The 18,446-nt window shown below is 32.0% G+C and overlaps 2 protein-coding genes across 11 annotated transcripts in view; one reads left to right on the forward strand and one right to left on the reverse strand.

The window, feature by feature from the left end:
• The window catches only part of LOC106873456 (actin-related protein 5), a 45,586-nt gene that overhangs the window by 15,804 nt on the left and 11,336 nt on the right, over positions 1 to 18,446 (forward strand). For all 6 annotated transcript variants that reach the window (XM_014920818.3, XM_089343392.1, XM_089343399.1 and 3 more), the window contains exons 6-10: positions 294 to 389; positions 1,236 to 1,429; positions 5,932 to 6,048; positions 14,355 to 14,453; positions 16,985 to 17,074. In XM_014920818.3, the coding sequence (XP_014776304.1) occupies positions 294 to 389; positions 1,236 to 1,429; positions 5,932 to 6,048; positions 14,355 to 14,453; positions 16,985 to 17,074 (596 nt within the window). The remainder of the gene's footprint in view (positions 1 to 293; positions 390 to 1,235; positions 1,430 to 5,931; positions 6,049 to 14,354; positions 14,454 to 16,984; positions 17,075 to 18,446) is intronic.
• On the reverse strand, positions 2,943 to 17,608 carry LOC106873457 (uncharacterized). Of its 5 annotated transcripts, XM_089343415.1 has the most exons (5): positions 9,609 to 9,813; positions 7,764 to 7,832; positions 7,365 to 7,492; positions 5,403 to 5,692; positions 2,943 to 3,583 (listed from the first exon to the last, which is right to left on the reverse strand). In XM_089343415.1, exons 4-5 carry the CDS (start codon positions 5,623 to 5,625, stop codon positions 3,207 to 3,209), a joined length of 600 nt encoding a protein of 199 aa, XP_089199541.1. In that variant the 5' UTR covers positions 5,626 to 5,692; positions 7,365 to 7,492; positions 7,764 to 7,832; positions 9,609 to 9,813; the 3' UTR covers positions 2,943 to 3,206. The 5 variants fall into 5 exon arrangements, with proteins under 5 accessions (XP_089199541.1, XP_089199548.1, XP_052832378.1 ...); XM_089343422.1 differs by lacking the exon at positions 7,764 to 7,832; XM_052976418.2 differs by lacking the exon at positions 7,365 to 7,492.

Here is an 18,446-nt window from a genome sequence, read left to right on the forward strand (position 1 = left end):
CCTGACTAGCACGTAAAAAGCACCCACTACACTCTCAGAGTGGTTGGCATTAGGAAGAGCATCCAGCTGTAGAAACATTGCCAGATCAGATTGGAACCTGGTGCAGCTGCTGGCTCTACGGACGTTAAACGATGATGATGATTGAAGCATTGCATCAGTTGTGCTGGGTCTGAATTTCTTTCTGCATTTTTAGCTAGCTAAACTATCATAAAGAGTGTTTGTATTGGAGAAGCAAACTGTTGATTTCTTGTTTATAACAAATTTGTAAAGATATTTTTTTGTTTTCATTCCAGAAATGTCTGAGTTGTTGTTTGAATGTTACCATGTTCCTAAAGTTGCTTATGGCAATGATGCATTATTCAGTTTGTACAAAAATCATCCAAAACCAGGTATTCTCATAATTCATTTAAAATCGTTTCAAACATGTCATTAACTTTTATTGTTACAATTTTTCTTCATCAGGTAAATTGGAAAAAAGATAGATGTGTTCGTTTGTATCCATCTCTCACATGAAAACAATAGGGAATTTGGAAAATTGCTTTTAAAATAGATGTATCCTGCATTGAATAACTTCGGGTGGATTTTATTTATGAATTTTAGTTCTATTTTTGCTGAGCTGTTAGCCTCAACTACAGATACTTATCCCTAGTGATGGGAAAAATGAATGATGCACATGTTGACAAACAAGAAAAAGTAAAATATTAGTTACAAAAGTTTGCAAATTGTTGATAATGTTTCTCATGTCAACTCCTGTTATTTTCCTTCTATTACTCCAGACATTGAACAGCATTATAACAGCTTTTACCGTCTACATGTTAAATGAAATTACTGTTTTAGATAACATAATTCCTTCCTGTCATAAGTTACTTTACTCATCTTCTCTCTACATTATGCAAGCCCAATTTTACATTTTTCCTTTGACACAGACAAGACTGTTTTTTAAGTTAATCAATCCCTAGATATGTTTTATATTATTGTATCAGTCCATACCAGCCAATTTCTACAGTCGCTTATTAAAAATTTCATCCAAATGTCCTTTGGCACATTTTACTCACTTAAAGGAAGGACACAATCTGATCTGAGACAAATATAGAATGGTCAGAACTGTTAAATTTGATAATGTCTGTCAATCTGGCATTTAACAACAATCTTTGTATTAATAATTTTCCATACAGATGTTAAATTTTTACATTTACTCTATACATTAGCAAGTTTTCTTATTCTTTTATTAACAGAATCAGCAAATGCTTTAATAGTTGACTGTGGTTATCAAACAACTCATGTCATTCCCTTTATAAATGGTCAAATTGTTGCTGAGAATTGTCGCCGTCTAAATTTAGGTGGTTTACATCTTGATTCATTCCTACACAGACTTCTTCAGTTAAAATATCCCAATCATTTGGCTGCAATAACTCTTAGCCGTGCTGAAGTAAGTATAATTCTTGAAAATTTTATCAAAATCTATATTTTTTTTTTTCTTTTTCCTACCAGCTCTTATTGCCCTCTATATTAATCAACTGAAAGATTTTGGGCTTATTGGCCAGAAAGCTGGGATTAAGAACTATATTGATATACTAGCATTGTATCACATGTCTAAGATGTATCAGTAATGAAACATAATAAAGACAGACTCACAGCAAGTGTAAAGAAATGAGCTAATGGATCTTCAATTAAATCATTAGCAGACTTGCAAGAGAACAAATAAAAAAAAATCTTGGTATTGATCAAATTTGACAAAGTACACTGTATGCTTCCCAGATTCACCACACAGTTATTGAGGGAAATCATTTCTTTCATTACTTACACATCTTTAAGCATTACATTCAAAAGCTTCCTTTTATTTTTGTCAAACTCTTTGATCTTCCTTTCTTTACAAATATCTAGTGTGTCCTATTTCCAAGTAGTGTAACATCACTGAGCATACAGGGGTTTTGCCCTGAATTGCAGCATCTCAAGTGGAGATGGATGTAGTCATCTTTTTAATCTCCTCAAGTATCTCTGTTTTTGATCCAGTCTCCATAGTCAGATTTGAGATTTCTATAGTTCACATCTTTAAGAATTCTGGCAAAGTGTAGTCATTGCCTGGTATTACTAATGTTGTCACCTACACGCTTCCTTCAGTACATTGAGTGGCTAGTTGTTAATTCTAATTTAACAATTTAATTCAAATAGTATCAATTACACTTCATGCTAGTATTCTAAAATCCAGGCATGAACTTCTTGCAATAGCAAGATATTTTCCATACAAATCGAGAGAAGTCTAGCACCAAGCTCTACATATGTATGAATAAAATAACTAAAACCCTCAGAAGCTACCACAAAGACAAGGACATAAAATCTGACTTCACATCCAAAGCATTACTAAAACTCCATGTGAAAACTAGTTTTCCTTTTCAGAGCAATTGCTAACTTACAACAAAGCTCAAGACTACTGCTGCATATTCAAATATCTTGTGCTGTATTAAAAACAAACTGACAAGTTCCAACATAATGACTTCTGATCCAGAGATAGCCATTGTCTCCTCTCTGAACTATCAAGTTGCATACTCTCTTGATTCAGCTCACTTATCTTCTGTTTGTTGTCATTCCCCCCAGATTTTCACACAAATCATTACTTCCAGAACTGCAGCTCTCTACAATAATTCGGCCATCTGCTTAGAGCCACCCATCAAAGGTCATGGTGGCTGCCATCTTGACAAGATACTGGGAGAACAATTGCTATAAGCTTGTTCCAGGTAAAATTTTAGATTAGGCTGGAGGTGTCATTGGCTCTCATTCATTAAAAAGATGCTATGTTCATTAGCAAATACATTGTATTATTAAAAAATACTATATTGATAGTGTGAAAGATACTGTTCAATCATCTAACAGAACGAAGATTTAGCTCTAAATAATGTAGTAAATAACACACATATGCACTAAAAAAGAAAAGAAATGGCAAAGAATTTTAAAAACAATATTTAATTAACTATGTTAATACAGATACTGTACATTTTTGTTTTCTTTTAATAAGACAAATATGTCTGGGTTGAAATCTACTTAAAATGGAAATATACTACAAAGACAATGAAATTAATCAACACTTTAGTATAAAAAATTAAGTCACGGAAAACCCATTACAGACGTTAAAGAAATATGAATTGGATTTGTAAATTTTCCAATGAGACTGAATTATAGGCAGAGTTTTTTTCCATCTCTATATGCCTTTACTTACGAGTACCTGACAAATTGCTGCTCTTACTGGCTGATGAATAAGCAACAGGCATACCCTGGCTGTTGTAGGTGTACATTGGAGCACTGGGGTTGTTCTTCACTTGCATGCATGTCATTGGGTTTCCAACCATAGGCATGTTAGAAGCATTTGCTGCTGACATCATATAGACATCTGAATACTTTAGGTCTTTGTCTAAGTATTTGTGTTGCTGTGAGTAGGGCAATTGGCTATAGTTTGCTCCTGACATATTCATTGCTTGCATCTGTTGTACTGCAGCAGCTCCATACATCTGATACTGGGGCAATGGTGCAGAACTCATCTGCATGAGGTTTGGATAGGTAGAATTCTGAAGTCCAACAGACATCATACCTACAATAAGAAATAAATAAATTTTTATACATTTGTCTGTATGAATAAAAAAAAAGTGGAGGGTGGTTTGTAAATATCTACATAGTATTCTACCTAATATTTTCTAAATACAAGAAAATTTTTGCCTAAATAGAGGATATCCAGAAGAAAATTAGATCCAAATATTTTCTCAAATTATAATTGAAAGTGTAACAAGAAAATAACTAAAGTATTTATTAAAACTAACAATCATTCATGAAATATAATTAATGTCTATAGTGTACATAAACTGTATACGCATGATGAATTAAAAAAAAATTTTTTTTTAAATTCCGGATTCACATCCAATAGGTGTGGTACAAATTTAACCCACATATTCAGATGATTTACAACTTTAATCTGTTGTCTCCAATATATAAATTTCTTCTGATGTAAGTTGTAAATACACCTGAAATATAAACACTAACACAACCCAAGGGGCGATATCTCTGGAAATTTTGTGAAGTATATACACATTTTGTGCCCTTCTGATTGATTTTTCTTTTGCAAATATAGTCTACTTTATTTCTTATGTATGATTGTTAATTCAGTGAATATCATTTTTGTGAACCATGTGCATTTGTATAAGTTTATATTTTTGTATAAGTTGTGTATTAGTTTTATATTTTGCAATTTTATGCTTTTCTATGAAAAAGTATAAAAATGCAGAAAACAAGCAAAACGTTAAAAAAAAAAAAAAAGAAAGATACTTATCTGTTATGTGTGTGCGATATCTCATCTGTGTGGAAAGTGATAAAGCACAATATACACTGCAAAACAACATCCATGATAAACAATGAAAGAAAACATTGCTACTTGGAGAAGCTCACCTCTTTTTGAGAGGTTTTACGATCATTTCTTTATAAGTTTACTTCTTTAATCTCACTTTTGGATGTTTTTTTTTTAATGTAAAAAGTATCTTTATTTCATATAAAGTCCTAGGGCAACTTTTAGAGTAAAATTTTTGAAATGCTTTTATTCAAAGCTATTAAAAAAATTGTGTAATTCATTAAAATCATTCAAGCATCTGAATTAGTTACATATTTCTTATTTTACTATGGTTCCTGATTAACTTACTATAACATAATGAAAACCTTTAATTATCTAAGCTTATAACAGCATCAAAATTCTTATCTCAAAAAAAAAGAAAAAAAAAAAGAAAAAATGTAACTGAATTACAATTTAGTTTTCTAATACTTTAACATGAAAATCCTACAGAAGCCAAGTTTCCATTGTCAATATTCAGTTTACCATGATTCTATTACTAAGAATTTCCCAAAAATAATTGGTTATTTACATTTTTTTTTAATTAAGCTAACACCAAAAAAAAAAAAAAAAAATGAATGTAACAGGTAGTGAAGAAGGAATTTTATCAAATATATTTGAGATTTTAATGATGTAAAAAAATATAATTGGAGGATTTACTCATATTTTTCAGAAATAATTTCTGACAAACATCAATATATTTATAGACTTACTTGAAATAAAGTTAAATAAATTTAAAATTAAAAATATTTATCACAAGATAAACTGGCTAATTTTTTTAATGTAATCTAAATGCATTCTAATGTTGAAAACAAATGTTTTCATATAATTAATATTAAAAAAAAAAAAATGTAGAATATTCTTAATCAAATATTTAATAGCTTAATTTTTTTTTCTTCAATAAATCTCTGAAAATTGGTCCAAAAAAAAAAACAAAAAAACATTATAAACCATTAAAAGCTATTGGATTTGGTCAAAATGTTTTCACAATGGCTACACTAAGAAAGTATTTGAAAGTTTAGAAACTTAAACATACCTGGTGTCTGATTAACAAACATGCTTTGCTGACCATAAGGGTAACCAGTATTTACACTGATACCTTGTTGAGAACCGCTACCATACATGATTCCTGGAAGAGTGACTGCTACCCCCTGTGCTGGCTGCAACACCATTCCAGAACCTACTGACCAGTCTTGTGATTTAGTGACATATTGTTTTGTTGCATCATATGCTTTTGATGTATCATAACCTTTTGACATTTTTACTGATCAGTTTCCAAACTTGCTGATTTTAAGTTTACTTTCTGATAACCAAACCCTTTCAGAACTTGAAATTTCAAAGAGACAAAGAAAAAGAAAAAAGAAAATTATAAGCAGTGACAAGTTTTTGTTGCTGTAAATGTACAATGTCTTTATTATACAATTGATACTTTGTATATTTCTATATTAACCTCTTAAAACAATTTGTTATAATAAATTAAAAATTTCAGTCTTGAGCTGATTTTTTTTTTAATGATTTCTACTTGTGCAGTGGAGTGTAATTAACCAAATTTTTCCTTGCTACAGGAGTTAGTACAACACCACACACATATGGCAGTAAACTACCATGAAGAGCTAGCAAAATGGGCTGACTATGAGTATTATGAAGCTAATGTTCATAAAATCCAATTGCCATTCACTCTGGTAAGTTATCTTACCTTTAAATTTATATAATTAATGTTACTATGATTTGAATGGTCATATGAAGTAATTGATTCTTAAAGTTCTTTATGAAGTATGATTTCATAAATTATTTAAGACCTGGTATAAAGATAAAAAATTAAAACTGATGAAATTAAAACTTATTCATGCCAATTAAATGTTAAGCAAATTCGATGAAGTTAACTTGATTTTTTTTTTTATTGGGATTACTGCTCTCCAATTTTTAATCATTACCACTTGTATAAGATTTTTCATGAACATTTATTACCAAGCAACATCATCTATTTATTTATTAGTCCTAAAAGTCATTTTATATTATGCGTAATACAAATAGCTAGAATGGCAGAATTCTAGTTTAAACACCTCATACAACCCTTCATAACCTTATTGGGGGGAGGGGGTCAGAAAATTTCTGCGAATTTGTATTCTACAGATGGGAATTCATACGATTATGCAAAAAATTTTTTTTTTGCAGTATGATTTAAGGGCAATTTAGCTGTTATTTTTAGCACATATTACGACCACCTGATACTGCCCTCGTGTCTTTGTCACTCTGACACGTATAGATGTTTTTCAATATTTTTCTCCACATGAACACATTTAATGGAATGCTGATGCACCTAAAGGTGGTATATTGCCGGAATTTAAGCAAAAAAATTCGGACTATTCATATTTTTTAAAAGATTCAAAACGTGGAACTTTTAAGATTTAAAGGGAAAGAGTTTGTAAAATTAAAAAAAAAAAAATTTTCTTTCCATAATCGTATGAATGAAATTCTTGTGTGCAGAACACAAATTCACAAAGACTTACTGAAAATTCCAAAAAATAAAAATGAGGAGTTATTATGGGGTGCTTAAACCAAAATTTCGCCGCTAAAATAATTTCAATATGACAAATAAGTAAAAAGAAAACCAACAACTTAGCAGTGAGAAATGCAAAAGTCCAGTCTACTAATGAAAAGCCAATGCATTGAAGGGAGTTCATAAACTTTAAACATGATTTATACATTAATATAGAGATAGTGATACAGATTAGACTCAAGAGAAAATCATCTCGGAAGAAGCGAAATTGTGTATAAGAATTAGCAGAAAGGACGGCTCGGTTTGCAAAAGTGTTAGTGATATTAATAACAAAAATGTTTCGAGTATCAGTTAAAGAAACTGAATGATCTAAAGATGTTAGGGGAAAAAATCTAAAGCAGTTTATATTTGCTATGAACCTTGCAGAGTTATAAATTGCGAAGTGTAGTGACAACATGCAATGTTTTTATGGCAGAGATAAACATTTATAAAACTTACATAGATCGTATTTATCTACAAAACAAATACGTTTTACTTTTTCTCTTTTTTTTTTTTGGTACAAACTGTAAATAATTCTGTTATTTTGTTAATTACTGAGAATTGGACGCTGTGTTATGAGATGCATGCTGAAAATAATGATGGAGCGGAGAGACAATTTTGTAGAATTAATATCAACTATAACGTGATAAGTGGATACTCTGGTTACTCATATTTTTTAAAATTTGGACAGAGCAAAAATCAGAGGAAATTGATCTAAAATCCACTCATTTGAAATATGAATCGAAAATAAATATAAGGATGTAGTATATATGCAATTGATTTTGGATCTTACAAATGATTACAAGTTAATTTGATAGTGATAAGCAGAAATGCAGAGCTAAAGGAAAACAAGCTCACATGTGGTGTAAACGGCATCATAATTCCACTTCAAGGGAGCTGGTATTTTTTAGGCTTATTTATGATGGGCTGAGGTTAAAGAAATAAACCGTCATGTTTGTCATAAAACGAGAAAACGAAAAGGTAAATTTTTACCATTACACCAGTCACACTTTGAAGGTGTGGTTTACATAAATAATGAGTGATTTCCGACTGTTTTGATGATCAGAATCGCTCAAAATACATCAAAAGCATACATTTACCCAAAATGAGACGGGTATAAATTTCACTCTCAAAACTAGACGAGTACAATTGTAAATCCATGCCGTTTAAATATATTCTATTGTGTTTATATCTACGTGAGACACAGGTTCAGATGCTAGTCTGATAGGGGTAACTTTCCGGTAAATTTTTATTACACTCCGTCTCATTTTGAGGGGTGGTTTACCTAAAAGAACGAGTAATTTCCGACGGTTCTGATGAACAGAAAGATGGGAAAATTACGGGTCTAATTATAAAAAAATTATCAATGAAAATGAAGTTTTATAAAGTCAAATCCATGAAGAAAAAGCATTTTGTCAAGACCTTCATTGAAAATTAATTTATGTACTATTTAGCTCTTTCAATCCAACTTCCATCATTAAATACATTCCACAACCCTCTTCATTATAGCGAGTTCTGATTCAATTATCTTTTTAATTTCACTCTTAAAAAACTGTATTCATTTCATAGCTGAAATAATTTACCAATTTATTTTTTTAAATAAAAATATTAACCACTGAAAGGATCTCGATTGAGTGTTATATAAAACTGTAAAGTTACATTTCGTCTTTTTAAAATCCCTCACATTTTTGCTTTGTTCCAAAATTGACGTTTGAAGAATTTTTGCTAATTAAACAGATTTAACTCAAAATTTTTGCTAATTAAACAAATTTAACTCAAAAATTTTTGCTAATTAAACAGATTTAACTCAAAATTTTTTACTTGTATAACTCAAGTAATTTTGTTCTGTACTTGTGTTTAAAAAATCCAAGATATTGCATCAATTCTTTACTTCAAACTGCTTTTCTTTTTAACTCTCAAAAGAAATGTTTTTTTTATCGTCATTCTAATATTTAATTTTGAAATAGTTGAGCATTAGTTGACAGAAGCATCTCTCCATTCTTTGCGGATTGAGTGGGATGGACGATATGGGTCTCGTTAAATGAGTCCACTTCAAGAATTTACAATAAATGGTTAAAAAAAAATAAACAAAGGTCTAAAACATTTCAGCTATATATTGAAATTAATTTAGGTATTTGGAAGTTTTAAAGAGAGAGGCTGTTAAAATCTTATAATAATAGATAAAAATAATGCACGTCAACCAAGCCAGCCATTCTGTGAGTTCACTGAATGGGAAGAATGTCGAGGGAATATCGAAATTATTTCGAAAACAAAAAAATTTACTAGGTATACGTTAATATTACCTCACATGGTGATGGAGCTTTAAGAAATTAGAGCTAATATTAGATTTTTAGTCCACAATTCTATGGATATTACCTTTTTAAATCGATTTAAAATAAAAATAATGGCCATTAGAATTTGGAAAAAGCCATTGTAGGATTGCAGCAGCAACGATGTATATTTCAGGAAAAGGACGTCAGTAAAAGATTTTATACTGTGCTATTCATGATATTTTATTTCCAAAATGTCAAGGAAATCACTTTAAAACCAAGAAAATGAAATTAAAACCCTTTTCTAATATTTAAAACGCCCGTGACTAATCCCTTCGTTGAAAGGCGTCAGAACCAAATTACCAGAACATGGAAAGAAAAGACCTGACAGAGAAACCCCCAATTCCGTGAACAGAATAAGAAGAAACCTTACTTTATATAAATATATATTTTCCACTTAATTGTGAGTAGCAGCAGTCTTGATACGGATGATGGAAGTTTTGTGATGGCACACAAGCTTGTTGAAGAAATGTCAATTATTTGCTTCTAAAGGCTAGCAAGTCAATGAATGATTCACATACATACGCGCAGCAATGGCTTCTTCCTTCACTGCTGCTAAGATCAACATTATCGAACTTCTTTTTTAAAATTGTGTATGTGTGTAGGTGTGTGTGCGTGCGCTTGCGCGCGCGTGCCTGCCTACGTGCCTGCGTGCGTGCATATACTGATGTATGTATGTATGTATGTAATTTTTACACAGTGACTCAAGGGGTCGAGAGTTTCGTGAATTAGGCACGCACGCACACATAAACATTTATTGTAAATTTGTTTTGCAAGAATTGTGGTTCGATCTGGAACCGTGTGTTGTTGAAACTAATATAATTATATTTCGGAAATAGTCGATAAAACTGATTAACAACAACTAGTTAGTGTTTATTACGATGACTCTTCTGAAATTAAAACATAAACAATTCAGTTATCCTTTTATTCGTTTCAGCCATGTGGCTGCGGTCATGCTGGAGCTCTAATATATATATATATATATAATATATATATATATATATATATATATATATATATATATATATATATCTGTTGTATTCTAAACACGCATAGACCTTTTTATATATTATTTATTTGATTTTTTTTGGCCTAAATAAATTTGAATTGTTTCCTCGTGAAAGGACTTTATACGATTCAAATTAAATTTGCACTTTGGTACTAGAATATTATTAACTCTCTAGATTTTATTCTATTATTAGTCATAGTAAACTAGATTCTCATTTAAATTTCACTTTAGAATCAGCACTAAAGTCTGATAAATGTAAACACACGCATATGTAAGCCATTGGATTAAATGCTTTGTATATTAAATCCTCATTTATTTCGTTTATAAAGATAGATTCAGTCGTTTATCTTCATGTTCAATGCCCTATTTTTTTTCTCTACATTGCATTATCCTGATCAGAGTCGTTCCATAATGACCATCACGTTTTTTTATATTTCATATATCAGGAGATTTATTACCCAGTGCGCGAAAGATTAATAATAAACAAAGTAGTCCATATGTTCAGTGCACGCGATAAGATTTCTGTATCCCTTTTTAGTTAGCGTCCGAGATCATGGCTTTAACGGTTTTTATTATAATTCTCAAAATACAATATTTTGTTTTTCTAATTGAACAGAAGAGAACTAGATTGTCGCTGTTTATAGTTAGATTGAAACAGATTCGCTTTTGTTTACAACAAAATTCAAATTAGTAAAAGAATACATATAGCTCCCCCCCCCCCACCCTTGCAATTTTCCTCATAGAGATGAACTTGCATCGAGCTGCTGAGCCCGCAGCATGGTTTCGATTCTCAGTTATGGCCATTTTATTCAAGTAGTGCCGTCGCTACACACGCATGCAAATGATGAATTACTTAAAATCAAGTACAACTCCAAAATAAAAGGTTGAATAATTAAACAAAGGCTTCTTTAATGAAATTTAAAAAAAATTTAATCTTTATTTCTTATTAAGTATTGTAGGGGAAGTCAAAATGATCTACTACTACTATTGTAAAAGATATTCATTTGAAGAATTGAAAAATGTGAAAGAACAATATGCGAACATCAAATGTTAGGTCTTTGTGGTGACAGTGTAAAATAAAGTGATATGTCATGAATATTATATTAATTATCAGTCATATCGAAATACCATTTCTTCAAATTTCGAATGACTTATTGTTTATCTTCTGAGCAGATCTGCGTTCAAAGGCGTTCCAGACATACCCATCCTCTCTTAAGCTTTGCGTATCTGTCCCTTTAGGGTATATATTGGAAGAGTTTTCGTTATTTGTATCAGGCTGAACGACCATGTGTTAGCGCTCTCGTTGGTCCACCAATTAAATATGTTGTTTATTTTATTGACAAAACAGCCGCAAGATATAAACATCGTTTATATTTTGCTTTGAAAAATATTCTCACATCCCCCTATTAGTGGTGTTGATAGTTTTTCGCGATTTCCTTTTTCTGTGTCTTTCTCACAAAGTGTTTTCCTCTAATTATACTTTAGTTTCGACACTATAATCATTAGGCCACATCTTATGACTTTCGTTGAATAGGTTTGTAAATTTAAATATATTTTGCCCAGTTTAAGTGAAATAAATTCCTTTTCGCAAGAGTTTCAACATTTAAAATTTTTTTAGTATCGAAGACTCAGTCAATAAAAGATTGGGTGTTTCTGGTCTACGTTACTGGCGCCGTTGTCATTCTGTAGCTTTGATCAACCAACGGTCGAACGACTGGATGTGAGTCATAGATCCAGCTTTCCAAATATACCTTCCTCATCATTCCGGCATACGGTGATTTATAGTGTGGGGAGGGTGCTGTTTAGCAGTCTATTCCTGAAGATGAAAGATTCTCAGTGTTCTTGACTTTGAAGTGTACAGAATGTCATAAATAAAAAAAATTATTGGCACACTTCACATGGCAAGTTATGAAGGAATGTTTGATAGTTTATATATATATGTTGGTTAATTGGTTTTACTAAACTTACATATATATAGCAATATTATGAATAATATATTTTCAAGACCCTCAAGCATGAGTAGGGATTTTCTAAAGCCCTAAATTATACTTCTAAAACATCTGCAACACCTAGATACTTGCTGCACTGCACTGTTTGAGAACTGCGTTGTAGGTACTAAATAACGGTTATGGCTTGAGTAGGAACATTATGTATATTCTTTATATTTTTATCATTGGTTATGTATATAACTAACTAGTACTCGGTCGGTTACAATGACAAGAGTTCCAGTTGATCTGATCAATGGAACAACCTGCTCATGAAATTAACGTGCAAATGGCTGAGCACTCCACAGACATGCGTACCCTTAACATAGTTCTCAGGGAGATTTAGTGTGACAAGGCTGGCCCTTTGAAATATAGGTACTACTCATTTTTGCCACCTGAGTGGACTGGAGCTGCATGAAGTAAAGTGTCTTGCTCAAGGACACAACGTGCCACTGGGAATCAAACTCATAACCATACGATCATGAGTGAATACCCCTAACCACTAAGTCATATGCCTTCACTGGTTATGTGTATAGCAGTATAGTGTTTCTGTTATATGCATCTCAATACAGTATTTGAGGAGAACATTGTACTTTGCAGTATAAGAATGGTTCTGTATTACATTACAGGTACAGACATGATTATGTGGTTAAGGAGTTTGCTTTGTGACTGTATAGTTTGGCATCTTATTACATGGCATCTTAGGCAAGTGTCTTTTCCTATAGCCACAAGCTGAAAATGTTTTTCACGGTCTTGTAAACCTACCTAGCCATCCTTGATTCTCACTTTGTACCTTGAGGGTACACCTTGATACTTCATTTTCACCATCCTTTCTCCCTATCCTGCTGAGTTAGCTATGTATCTCTTCTACAGCAAGACACCAGTTCCTGTCCCTCTTTTCTACTTTTAACCGCTCTACTATGTCAAAAAGAGTCTTGTGAGTTATTCAGTGACCTCACTTATACTGGTGTCTTGCGAAAAAAGTATCCAATACATTCTAAAACAGTTCATGTTAAGAAGGGTATCCAGCTGTAGAAATGTTGCCAAAGCAGACATTGGAGACCAATGTAACCCTCAGGCTAGTCGAATGCTGTCAAACCAAAAGACCCACCCACCATCATGGAATACAGATGTTAAATAATGATGACACCAATACCTTGAAGCAGAATATATACAAATAGATATTGTAATAAATTTACATCTTGCATACAAATTTATTTTACAAGTTTTAGCAACATTTTATTGGCAATGTAGACTATTGTTATTTTCTTCTAGGTTTTACCCCCTTTTAATTAATGAAGCAGGATAGCAAATGAAGTTCTCAATGTAATGTAGCAAACTGTTCAAGTACTTGGAAGAAATGTTTTTTAATCAATTTAATAAAATTGCAAGCATTCATCCATGAGATAGACTTTAGCTTTGATTAAATAGATAATGGTTAAGAAGATATTTACTAATGAATACTTTCAAAAGTTCAACATATTTATGTGAAGTAAAAAAGATTGCACATGGGGGTGTGGTTAGGAAGTTCACTTACAAGCTACATGGTTTACTAATTCAGTCTCTTTGTCTAGTACTTTGGGCAAGTATCTTCCACTCTAGCCCTGGGTTGACCAAAGCCTTATGAGCACATTTGGTTGATGAAAACTGAAAGAAACTTGTATGTGAATGTTTGTGTTCTCTTGTCTTGACATTATGAGATAGTTGTCATTTGTTTCAAGTCTTCTGTGAAAAATGTCTGGCCAAGGGGAAATATTACCTTGCCTGGAAAATGGAGAGGGACAGTGACAGGAAGGGCATCTGACACATGAAAGCATGGGAAGATAGATATTAAATAGACAATGGTGATGATAATCACCGTCATAACTGTTAATAATTAATAATGTTTTATCATATTGTACCTCATGTAGTTTATTTTGATACTTTCATGAATAAAAAAAAAATTCAATTGAAGTTTGGGAATGAGAACAAGATAGTGCATTAAACTTATTTGTCTGAGTCAAAATAGCTGAAAATAAATACTGCCTTAGTTGATATTAAAAAAATAATAAAGTTGTTCAGCATTATAAACGTCTTTGATAAAATGCTATTGCTTGTTTGTTTTTTTTGTTTTTTTTTCCTCCAGACAACAGAAGCTCAAATAACTCTTGAACAGCAAAAAGAACGCCGTGAACAACATATTCGAAGACTGAAAGAAATAAATGCCAAAAGAAGACTTGACAAGGTAAAATCTCTTCTTTATTACTATTCTTTGCTTCATGTGGTTATTTTTCTCTTCCATTTATTTTTTGAGCATTTAGAAGGCATAGTTTGAATATCGATTATTTTTTCATATGATGTTGATAAATTCTCACCTCATTCAGTTTCTAGCTTGTTACAATTTGGAGTTAGTTTGTGAAAAATTTGACTGCCTAATTTTTCTTTCATAGGCAACATTAACATATCAACTTAGGTTGTCTGAAACCAGAACCAAGATTCACTTCATCATCATCATTATATGTCCATTTTTCCATGCTTGTATGGGCTGGATGGTTTGACAGGTTCCAAGCCACAGAACTGTATCAGGCTCCAGTGTTAGCTTTGTCATGGTTTCTATGGCTGATGCTCTTCCTAATGCCAAACACTTTATAGTATGTGCTGGGTACCTTTTTTGTGACACCAGCAAGACAGAGAGAGAAGAAAGAAAAAGGCTTCTTTGACTATGGGAGAGGTGGCTTTATACCAGGTGTTGAAGTCTAAAGAATGACATTGTGACATGCACAGGTATCTTGCTATAGGGGAAATACATGGCTGCACTGCATTATGTGAGGTGGATAAGAGCAGTTGGAAGGGACATAAAGATGGTGGTGACAGGGTACCAAGTCATACTCAAGGTAAATGATGAGGATAAGGGAGATTATTTTAATATAATTGGTTATTCTTCATTCACAACAGAAACGAAATTTCACTGCAACTTTTGTTCGCTGGTATAAGACATTTTACTATTATTATCCATCTAATCCATGCCAGCATGAAAAAACAAAATGAATGTACTCAAAATGTAATACTTCCTATTGCTGTTATCAGCTCCAGTTTTTATCTGATACTGTTAGTAAATCTGAAGTTTGATTAATTATAACAATATATATATATATAGGCCATGACACTTTTAAAAATGAAAAAATTAAAAATTCGGAAATATTTTAAAATTCTGTGATTTATTGTTATTGGAAGAATTTGCTCAATTTCAATAGCAAGAAAATGTTTCAGAAGATTACATATCATTTCTCATATTATTTTCCATAGTTTTTCTTTTGTAGTCATTTACTTGCTTCAGTCTTTGAACTGTGATATTACTGGAGTATAGACGTTTATATTGTGATTCTTATTTTATTAACCATAAAATAATGAAGGTGACGTAAACCTGGGCAGAATTGAACTCGGAATGTAAAGGGACACAGGCATAACTACAGATTTCTACCCTCCACCTCCAACTTTCGATGATAACTTTCAGAAAAACGGATATTTTGTAATGAAATTTTCTACGAATATGTGTTATATCATGTAGATTCTGAATATACAAATTTTTTTTTGGAAAGTGTTTTAGGAGGGGGTGGGGTGGGGAATTTAGGAAAATTCACCGGAGTCCACTTCAATTCGTCTTAACTTTCAAGAAAATGGATATTTTTTAATGAAATCCCCTACAAATATACCTCGGACTATGTAGATTCCGAGGACATAAGAATTTTGAGGGAAAACAATTGGGGGTTATTTTTGAGAACTGTTCCCCACTTGGGCGTGTTTCAGAACAAGTCCATATTTGTTTCATTTTCTCTGTTTTGTGCGTTTGTGCATCCATAGATTTCTACTGACGCAACAAACAGGCAATGAAGGTAAATGAAGCCCTCACCAGAAAACTCGTTATGCTAAAAATAACAGCTGGTACACAGAAGTATGTTATTAGGACGACTTATCTGTTGCATACAATTTTTTTCCCACTTTAAGTAAATTCCCAGATAAACGTTTCTAATAGAAAGGTAAAAGGCACCAAAAGCAAAAATAAGGAATATACAGGCACAGTTAAATATAGAAGTATAAATTATAATTTGTTACATAATATCTATAATAACATGATATTGAATGGAATAATTCCACGTTTGAACTTTTTTAATTACATATATGTGCGTGTGCGCGCGTGCGTATGGATGGGTGGGTGGTAGAAATCTATGGACGCACAAAACGGAGAAAATAAAACAAATATGGACTTGTTCTGAAACACCCCCGAGTGGGGAACGGTTCTCAAAAATAATCCTCAATTGTTTTCCCCAAACATTCCTATGTCCTCAGAATCTACATCGTCCAAGGTATATTTGTAGAGAATTTCATTAAAAAGTATCCATTTTCTTGAAAGTTAAGACGAATTGAAGAGGACTCTGGTGAATTTTCCGAAATTCCCCACCCCACCCCCTCCTAAAACACTTTCCCCCACAAAAATTTTGTATATTCAGAATCTACATGATATAACACATATTCGTAGAAAATTTCATTAAAAAATATCGATTTTTCTGAAAGTTATGAACATCCTAAGTCAGGGTGAGGCAGAAATCTGTAGTTATGCCAGGACACAGCCGAATACTACAAGGTATTTTGTCCAATGTTTCAAAGATTCTGCTATTCACTCATTACCAGACTTTCAGAATATTTATTGTGCTTTTGCTTACTGTAATGCTATGCCTGTTCTTTATTCACCACAGGGGGTTATTATATTTATTTCAGCTACAAGAGAATGAAGAACATTTGTTGCAGTTGAAGCGTATTCAACTGCTGTTGGAAGAAGATGATGAAGATGCTTTGAAAAAGTATCATGTAAGTTCCCACAACTGTTTAAACAGCATACTAAGTTGTCAGTTTATGGTTTCCAAGTTTTACCATCATGACTGACTTTGAGATGTGCAATTTAAAGAAAAAATAATTATTCATAAGTTTTCTTTTATGTGACTTCTTTTGTTAAAAGAAATAAAGGTTTATAGTCAAGATTGTTAATTAAGGTTGATTACTCTGAATACTACCATCAAACTAGCTGGAAAAAGTACAATTCTTTCTTCAGCATTGAATGGTATTCAGAAGAATATTCTTCTATAAAAGCTATAATAATGAATATATAAATTATTAAAAAAAAAAAAAAATAACAATTACCTACCATATATTTGTCTTTATTTGCCACACCTTTACCTGTTTGTCCTAATTTATGTTAAATAAACATCAACTCTCCGCTTCATATGTGGCAACTTTCACCCACCTTACTGTTTCAAGTAACATTTAAATAAATTACCAACAGATAATATTAACTATCAATATGCTGATAAGAGTAGCAGATGGCAGAATCAGCAGAGCAGCAGTAAAAATGACTTGTAGTATTAAGGTACAAATCCTGTTGCAGTCATCATAGTTAATTATCATTATCATTTAATGTTCACTTTTCTATGACTAAATGCCCTTGTGTTTTCATTGTTTGATGGTGATGCCCATTTACAATTGTCACATGATGTCAAGACAAGGGTGCACACACACACAGAGGCACATAATTATTAATTATACACACACACATACATGCATATATATATATATATATATATATTTATGACAGGCTGCTTTCAGCTTCTGTCTGTCAAATCCACTCACAAGGCTTTGATTGGTGTGAGGCTATCATTGAAGATGCTTACCCAAGGGGGCCATACAGAGGGTCTGAACCCAAGACCACATGGTTAGGAAGCAAGTTTCTTAATCACACAACCATGCTGGTGTCTTTCTGAAATCTATGCAATAAATATACCTGTCAAGTATTGACCTAATTGACAATATTTTGCTTCCAATAATTTATGGTTTTCTGTTTATGTTAAAAAAACAAAACAATAAATGCTTACATTTTTACATTTACACTTTTTGTGTGTGTGTGTTTTGTTTGAAGTAGAAAATAATTTATTATTTAAGAGGTCAAATTGTGGGTTCTGTTTTTTTTGCATTTCAAGTGCAATAACTTTGAAAATAGAAAATGCTTGTACAGTAGATTTATTAACAATTTACAAGTTTAGTGTCAGATTGAGCAAACTTATAAAAAGGCCTGCCAGTCATGACCATCTCATCTTTCTAGGAATACATTAACTTATGTTGCTTCCCCACAACTTTCTTTTAGGGAAATTTAGTTGCTATTCCTAGCAACTAAATTTAAAGGTCTCCT

Source organism: Octopus bimaculoides, chromosome 2 (assembly GCF_046866305.1).
Source record: "Octopus bimaculoides isolate indiv1 chromosome 2, ASM4686630v1, whole genome shotgun sequence".
NCBI classification, from domain to species: Eukaryota; Metazoa; Mollusca; class Cephalopoda; order Octopoda; family Octopodidae; genus Octopus; species Octopus bimaculoides.

Excerpts from the sequence above, each read along its gene's own strand:
- LOC106873457 (XM_052976416.2), bottom strand. The coding sequence starts at position 5,625 with ATGTCAAAAGGTTATGATACATCAAAAGCATATGATGCAACAAAACAA. Across the intron at positions 3,584-5,402 it reads GTTTGTTAATCAGACACCAG|GTATGATGTCTGTTGGACTT; the intron begins GTATGTTTAAGT and ends TTCTTATTGTAG.